General features: G+C 46.6%; 1 protein-coding gene across 1 annotated transcript; it reads right to left on the bottom strand.

The window, feature by feature from the left end:
- Positions 1-4,900: 4,900 nt before the first annotated feature.
- LOC142282654 (E3 ubiquitin/ISG15 ligase TRIM25-like) lies at positions 4,901-6,653 on the bottom strand. The gene has a single exon (XM_075333007.1). It carries the CDS (start codon positions 6,645-6,647, stop codon positions 5,043-5,045), a length of 1,605 nt encoding a protein of 534 aa, XP_075189122.1. The 5' UTR covers positions 6,648-6,653; the 3' UTR covers positions 4,901-5,042.
- Between the last annotated feature and the right edge of the window lie 2,191 nt (positions 6,654-8,844).

Here is an 8,844-nt window from a genome sequence, read left to right as displayed (position 1 = left end):
ATATAGCACCATCCTAGTATATGTTTATATTTGGCCACATCTTGATATATAGCTCTATCATAGTATATGTCCCTATCATGTCCCCATCCTGGTATATAGCCCCATGTTGGCCGCATCTTTGTCTATAGCCCCATCCTGGTATATGCACCAATCATGGCCACCACAGGACTATAGTGATAACCACTGAGCCACCGTATCTATCAAGAAGCAAAATATATAACATTTCTATTTTGATACACAGCCTAGATAAGCGCAAGGCTGGGGGCTGAAGCCTGTAGCTGTATGCTTTACCTGTGCTGGGTATCATAATATGGGGGACCCTATATCAATTTCTGTTTTAAATTTATTTTTACACCAATCTACAGTGCCCTGCAGATAGGGTCTGTGATTGCAAATAGTTTGACACACTCACTCTTGCTGGGGATGCATCTGACTGTAACTAATCACAGATGCCAGGACTGCCGTTGGGCAGGGGGAAGAAGTGAATATGTATGAGGCAAATGAGCGGCCCCGGAAGCAGAATGAGCGGCCCGGAAGCAGTTACAGCCGCGCCGGAGACTCAGTAAGTATAAAACATATAATCCAATCCCCCTATCCCTTCTACCACCATTTTTAAAAGCCGAATTCTGGTCCCCATAAAGTTACATGGAGACCAGCATACAGTCGGACATCTGCATTAAATTCCGTGCCAGAGCCATTTTTTATTTATGTTTTTATAAATTTGGCCAGACTCGCTGATCCCGGTTATCTGCCCATCACTACAGACGGTACAAATTCTGTGTAATCCTGAATGAGGGGAAGATGAAGAACAAAACCATCATGTAATATTTTATTAATATTTTATCTGATAATATACAAAATTTACTCCAGTAAAACCTTCATTACTAGATGCCAATCGTTACAGAAATTAATATTCATTATGAATCACCATTTTCATTAATATATTCATCTTTTCATGAATTTGTTAGGTTAAAATTTATTTAATCAACAAGTATTTTGCGGCAGTGTCCGTATTTTGCTTAAGAAAAAAAAAGTTTACACCACATTTTGGTTGTCACTTTTCTGTTAGATTTTCAGCAGCTGATAAACCGACATGGAGGAGGATCCTGCAGCCTCCGCAGTGATTGTCCCAATATCTCTCAGTATCAGAAGCTGGATTTACAAACTGTGAATGGATTTGTCTCCTGATCACTAATACACGACCAGTGTTATATTCCAGATAGAAATGATTATCAGTAAAATTATCAAGACAAAAAAATCAGGTGTAAATACATTTCCCATTAATTATTGTTAGTTATAGGCCGTGTTCACATGTGAGGTTTATGCTGTTTTCTGTTATTGAGATAAAATATTTTACTGACATTTTCAGAAAGGAAAAACAATAACTAATCTGATTACAGCCTTACTGTGAGACACAAATGACAACGTTATAATTGTCTTAAATTACAATTAATGTCATGGTTATCCATTACTAGGAAAACCCCTTCTGATTCCACATGTTTACCCCCCCCCCCCCCCCCCCCCCCCCCCCCCCCCCCCCCCCCCCCCTCCCCCCCCCCCCCCCCCCCCCCCCTCCAACCCCCCCCTTCTGATTCCACATGTTTTACCCCAGGTAAAATAATAAAGCCTATACTCACCTCCCGTACCGGCGCCTTCTAGCGATGTCCAGGATTGTGGCTCCGGGGCTCATGTGGGGTTGTGATCTCACACAAGCTCCGCGTCCAATCAGCAATGGCTTCCTTCTCCCCACCTTCGGACCAAACAACCAATCAACAGGAAGTGAGTCTTGTGGCTGCGCTTACTTCGTATTGATTGACTTGTTTGGTCTGAAAGCGGGGAGAAGGAAACCGGTGCTGATTGGATGCAGGGCCTGTAAGACGTCACAACCCCATATGAGCCCTGGACACCACTGGAAGGGCACCGGCACAGGAGGTGAGTATAGGCTTTATTATTTTACCTGGGGGAAAGATATGGAATCAGAAGGGGCTTTCCTATTAGAAGACAATCTCTTCAATCTGTGAAATGTCCAACCACAAAATACAGATACTTTTCTATAAATTGTTTCTCTTTCAAAACTAAAGGGATGATTCAATAGCAAGTAGTTGACTGATGATGTGGTCCTGAGCGTCTTGCAGAGTAACTCACTGCAGCTCTTGGTTCTACCTAAAAGCTCATATTGCCATAAAGTACATTATTATGGCACAAAAAGACCCTTCAGACCCTGGTTTAGGCCAGTCACTGTGTGATCACGGAATAATTCCATAATGTATAACAGGCCATAATTGTTATTGGTCTCTTCTACTCCAGACTTTCTAATATATAATCATATTGTTTCCTGTTGTAGTACTCAGGTCACAGGGGGACATCTCTCCATTTCCAGCAGAACGGATGGCAATACTTATAAACAGTGATGGGTATTATATGGGAGAACATATGTCAAGGAATCATCTAGTTAGAGGGGTATTCTCATCTCCAAGACCCTATCCCAAAATGTATGTAGTAGGTGTAATAATAATAATAATAATAATAATAATAATAGCAAATACCTCCACTAAGAAATGTATTATAGTTCTTCTGATTCACTGTGTCACTTACCTCATGTTCAGGGCATTGCAGGACTTTAGTTATTTATGGTTATGACCACGCATATAGTCATAGTTTTAGTCAGTTGCTCATGGTCATAACGATGGATATCTAATGTCCTGCAATGCCCTGAACATGGGGTCAGTGACACAGTGAATCAAAAGAACTATACTACATTTGTAAGTGGAGGTATTTGCTAAATATTATTATTTTTTTATTATTATTATTATTATTATTATTATTATTATTATTATTAAACCTACTACATATTGGGATAGGGTCTTGGAGATGGGAATACCCCTTTTAAGCCTTACTAAATGAAAGTTAAACAATGTGCAAATAATATACAAACAGATACAAATAACCAATTTGTTTTAAAAAATCATAGCCACTCTGTTGTTAGTGGGAGTTTACTAAAATTTGAATATTTTCTTAGGTCAATAACATATAGCCACAAAACTCTGACCATGAGGAACCGTCTACATGGACCACCACCTGTGTCCATAATAAGTCACGGTCACCAACATTAACGAGGATGGAAAATTTTGAAACTACACAAAGTCTAAAAGAACATAGTTACATGATTGATTCTGCTCCTTTTCTGCATACTGATTCCACAAGTATAAAGTCCTTCCTGTTTGCAAACAATATGTTACACTACATGGACAACCATTAGACTTACGTTAAATTTTTGTGAACCATTTGAGTGAAAAAAAAGTTTGGGGGCCAATGGGTGTCGGTAAAATAGGAATGGCACAGAATAATTTTCTTTTTGGGGGGTAGACGGTAGCCCTGTTTTTCTATCTGACCCATGTGGACATTCCTTATGGCACAATAATCCTTATTTACCCTGTAAGAAGCTGGGCATCTGTACTGATCCCAGTGATAAGAGGTTTATGGTTGATATAAATCCCTGTAAGGCTCGTGCTGTACAATGACTTTTGCTCATGTGACATCTGCAGTAAAATTGTCTCTCTAGCTCCCTATTTTTCAAAATGTTGTGCAACTATTACAAGAATCGCTACGTAGATGTGTTAATTTGTAGCAGTTTACAAAAAAAATATTTTCTCTTCGTCTCTGATAATAACGGCAAAGAATCATTTCATATAAAAACTCCCCAAGTAACTACCGTATTTTTCGCTTTATAAGACGCACCGGAATATAAGACGCACCCCAAACTTAGACATAAAAAAAGGTAAAAAAAAGAAAAATGGGGTCCGTCTTATACTCCGATGTTCTCTTACCGGAGGGGGGCAGCAGTGGTGGTGAAGCGGGGTCACAGGAGGCACAGGTTGTGCTGGCAGGCGCGGCAGGTCAGTGGCAGCGGGGTCCGTGGTTGCAGGTGCCGTGGCGTCCGTGGTTGCAGGCGCGGTGGTGTCCGCGGTGGCAGGATCCGTGGGGTCCGTGGTGGCGGCAGCAGCCGTGGCATGAGAGCCGTGCAGCAGGCCGGTGCAGTGAGTGTCCGCGGTCCCGGTTCAGTGGTGGCAGCGGCGGCGGCGGCGGCTCAGTGGTGGGAGCGGCGGCAACTGCTCAGTGGTGGCAGCGGCAGGGACTGCTCAGTGGTGGCGTGTGTCCGCGGTCCCGGTTCAGTGGTGGCAGCGGCGGCGGCGGCGGCTCAGTGGTGGGAGCGGCGGCGACGGCTCAGTGGTGGAGTGTGTCCGCGGTCCCGATTCAAGTAATGGCGCCCGGAGCGACGCATGCGCAGATGGAGCTCTCATCCAAGGGCTCCATCTGCGCACGCGCTGACTCCCGGAGCAGCGCGTGCGCAGATGGAGCTCTCATCCAAGAGCTCCACCGGCGCCATCATTTGAAAGTGGGACCGCGGACAACTGGTAAGCTGCACAGCCGCCCGCCCCGCATGCACAGAGTGGCAGCCAGCAGGCTGCCCGCCCACTCTGCGTACAAGCCGCCGGGTACCTGTGCTTGCGTGCGGTGGCAGCCGGGTACCCATGGCTGTGTGCGGGCGGCAGATGGGTGACTGTGTGAGGGCGGCAGCCGGGTACCTGCACGGTCACCCGACTGCCGCTCGCACACAGCACCCGGCTGCCGCCCGCACACAGCCATGGGTACCCGTCTGCCACCGCATGCAAGCACAGGTACCTGGCTGCCGACCCCACACAGCACCCGCTGCCGCCCGCACACAGCCACGGGTACCCGGCTGCCGCTGCATGCAAGTACAGGTACCCGGCCGCTTGCATGCAGCCACAGGCACCCGCCCGATCGCTTCAGACAGGACCCCCCCCCCCCCGCTACCGCTTTATAAGACGCACCCCCCATTTTCCTCCCAAAATTTGGGGAGGAAAAGTGCGTCTTATAAAGCGAAAAATACGGTAGATCCTTTACGAGGCTCGTTCCATTGGCTGAATGCTCCACCAATCATATATTCTGTTCCCTGTCATGTCACGAGTGTCTGACTAGATTTCTTCAACAACAGCAGTTCCTCACAGCTGTTTCCCCCCTTATATCTCCATAAGACCTCCACATAATGCAGCATGAAGGGGCTTTGTGAAGGCGGCAGTGAAGGTGTGTAAGTGTCTGATGGGGTCACACAGCTCATAAAAGGACAACTGCCCGGCCTCATAATCCAGACAGACCCTGACTCCATCACTGGAGATCTGCTGAGGTAACCGGATACCTTCACCACCATGTCTGACTGTATACTGATTATTACATACTTTCTCTTTACACAAACCCCAGGACTTGTTATTATCTCCAATAAATGACTGACCGTCCGTCCTGTCTATACTGGGGTAACACATCCCCACCCTCCACAATTCAAGCTCTCTGATCTCCACATCCCAGTAATGTCGTCCTGAGGTAAATCTGTGGCTGCTTATTACCTGAGAATAATTCAATCTCTTCGCAGTTTGTGGAAGATTCTGCCATATTTTTGACAAAATTGGAGTTTTCAGGTCGTTTGACATAAGATTACTTACATCCAGTAACATGTCTGCAGGATCCTGTACATAGAAAGTCCCATTTATAGCCCTTATTATATCAGATATTGTGTGAGATATGTGAGAAATCAGCTTTGCACCCCGATTACCTCCATCATGTCCTATAATGTCCTCATCACCTCCATCATGTCCTCCTGAGTCTTCATCACCTCCATCATCTCCCCCTGTGTCCTCATCACCTCCATCCTCCTCAGGATCACACAAGTCACCGGTGTCTGGATCCTGTAAGACACTCAGTGCATCAGTCATGTTACACAGCTCCTCAATGTGTCTCATTTTCATGGACAGCTCGTCCTTCTTTATTTCCAGCTTCTGGATCACATCAGACAGTGACAGTGACACCTGCTCTTCCCGTTTGGAGATCTCACTCAGGACCCTTTTCTCCAGGTCGTCCACCCGTCTCCTGATGTCTATAAAAAGAGCAGTGACTCTTCCATATTCTCCAGATGCTTTTTCTTCAGCTTTTCTCCAGTGTTCCTCCAGACTCTTGACTTTTTCCTCAGTTTTCTTCTTCTTTGTGATCAGTTTCTGGAGAACATTTCTCAGATTCTTTTTCTTTTTCTCAGAGGCCTCATCCAGTATCTCCACCAGGTGTCCCCGATGTTCTCCGGCCAAACTGCAGGACACACAGATACAAGCAGCGTCCTCAGTGCAGTAATATTCCAGGATCTTCTTATGGACAGAACATTTGCGGTTCTCCAGAGAAGTGCTGGGATCAGTTAGGACGTGTTCTGGTCCTTTGCTGTGAACTCTCAGGTGATTATCACACATAGAAGCCTCACACAGCAGACAGGATCTAACAGCCGGTACAGGAGAGTGAATACAGTAAGTGCAGCGGATCCCGGTGATCTCCTCCTGATCTGATTGAGTAGACAGGAAACGTTCTGCTACGTTATGCAGAGTTATGTTCCTCTTCAGTGTCGGCCGCTCCTTGAATTCTTCTCTACATTCAGGACAGGAATAAACTCCAGATCCGTCCTGTATGTTCAATATCTGATTAATACAGACCCGGCAGAAGTTGTGTCCACATCTCAGGGTTACAGGATCTGTATAAGTGCTTAGACAGATGGAGCAGTCCAGCTCTTCTCTCAGATCAGCAGACGCCATGACTTCTGGATTTACTAAAAGGAAACTGAAAGTTTCTTTTATAGGGTGTGTTCCAACATGAAATTGCACAATTTGCGAGGGCTATGTATCCGTGCCGCCCACTCGTCAGCATCCGGATCCGCGGTGGCTCGAGGGTTCTCTGGACCCGAGGGTGGGGGTCGCGCGGCCACTCAGAATAAAGGGGGTATTTACAGGGGGTTTGTATGGACATTTCGTGACGCCACCCGTGGTGCGTGGTAAGGTGAAGTACCATCGCTGCTATGGGGATTACCCGAGGGCGATGGTGCAGGCAGCCAGATGGTTAACCCCTCCACGAGTAAGGGGGAATGCCCCGGGATTCGGTGATGGTGACAGGGAGGTGCCGATGGAACGCTAAGGGGCAATTGCGTTCTCACTCAGTCCAATAACGCTGACACTGACAACCGTGGTAAACCAAAGTTCTTGATACTGCTGCAGCAGGGAGGGAGCACGCCTGGATCCCATGCCCATTGGTGTTGCTTGTTAGTCTTTAACCTTTACCTTGGCACCTCGTTCTTCTAGTTTTTCCCTTTAGCCTGAACCAAATGGGTCCTGCTTACCAGTGTGGCTAACTGGGTGAGCTTGCTCTCAGGGTTCACGCTTGTAATTTTCTGGACTATGTAGTGGGAAAGTCCTATCCCCCTCGTTGCGCTAGTACCCCGATTTTGGAGCGCGTGGAGAACGGATCTTGAAGGCTCCGTCCTCTTCGGGTAAATTGTCAGGACACCTGAAGCTCCTTCCTGACCTAGGATCCACGTACCCCGTCATGCCCTGGCCCCTGCCCGGTGATGGCACAAGGCTGCCGGCTGTCCTCCTCGACAGTCCTTGCCCCTTGTCATGATCCCCTGCGACTAGGGTCCAGCTCCTACCAGGTCTACACCAATGTCTGCCACCTAGTAGTCTCAAGGATCCCAGCTCCTGACCTCTCCTCCTTGAGAAATCACTTCACAACTCACTCACTGTCTCCTAACACTCCTGACCTCCCCTTAACCAACCCCCCAAGTGGGCGACCCTTTTCCACTCAGGTCAGCCACTGGTCTTTCTGGTTGGTGTGGTGCAGAGTGTTCCTAGGGTTTTGATTAGCTTGTTTTTGCCAACATCAATGGTCAGGGACCCGTAACCAAGGAGGAGGTGGATACTGTACAGAAGGGCAGATTGCACAGTACCCTGTGACGACCTGATAGGCCAGGGCGTCACATATACATGTTTGGTGTCTACAAACTCGCACCCACCTCAGGCATCACAATGACACATCAGTTTTACCATATAGTGAACACGGTGAATAAAATATCCCAAAACCTATCGTGCAATCACACTTGTTTTGCAATTTGTCCGCAATTGGAATGTTTTTGCTGTTTTCCAGTACATTTTATGGTAAAACTTATGGTTCCATTTAAAACTACAACTCGTCTTGCAAAAAACAAGCCCTCATATGGCAAGATTGACAGAAAAATAAAAAAGTTACGGCTCTCGGAAGGAAGAGAGAGAGAAAAAAACCTGGAAAAATGCAAAATGCATGGGGGCTGAAGGAGTTAAAGGGGTAAGGTGGGGGGCTCAGGAATAGACCCCGCACCAGGATTATACCACTTAAATGCTTCTGTCAAAAACTGATAATGGATTTAAGTGATTAAACAGTGGCAGTCGCAGCTCCTGAGCCCACTCCATGCAACCACTCCATTATTTATCTCATATATCTCCTCAATATATATGTCTACCGTCCAGGAAGGGTCAACGTATTTTTCCCTCTCATCCCATATTGTGAGAACACAGTTCCGGTCGTCTGTTCCATTTGTCCGGTCTGTGCAGGATGACACTTATAGGGCCTCAGTCATCAGAAAAACCTCAAAGCAAAACTGCCTTTATTCCCACAGCAACCAATCAGAGCTCAGCTTTCAGTTTACCTCAGCAATCAATCAGCACTCAGCTCTCATTTTACCTCAGCAGTAAGAAGTGTGAGGCCCATAGTCTGAAGTGTTTCTCTCACAGCAGGAGACCGGAGCTGGTAATTATATTCCACTGGTGATTTTATTTGTTCTTTCTTTGTTAGCCCCTGACACAGATGGGCTGCAGGGACTCTGTGTCTGTCATTGGCAATTCACTAATTACCGTCCTCCACATCAGTAGAGAGGACAAGTAAGGTACAATAGACCAGCTCAGCGGTAGAGGTAGAAGTCGATCT

This window comes from Anomaloglossus baeobatrachus, unplaced genomic scaffold (assembly GCF_048569485.1).
Source record: "Anomaloglossus baeobatrachus isolate aAnoBae1 unplaced genomic scaffold, aAnoBae1.hap1 Scaffold_5164, whole genome shotgun sequence".
Lineage (NCBI taxonomy): Eukaryota > Metazoa > Chordata > Amphibia > Anura > Aromobatidae > Anomaloglossus > Anomaloglossus baeobatrachus.
The sequence above is the reverse complement of the archived record's forward strand: the minus strand, read 5'-3'. Positions and strand labels throughout refer to the sequence as shown.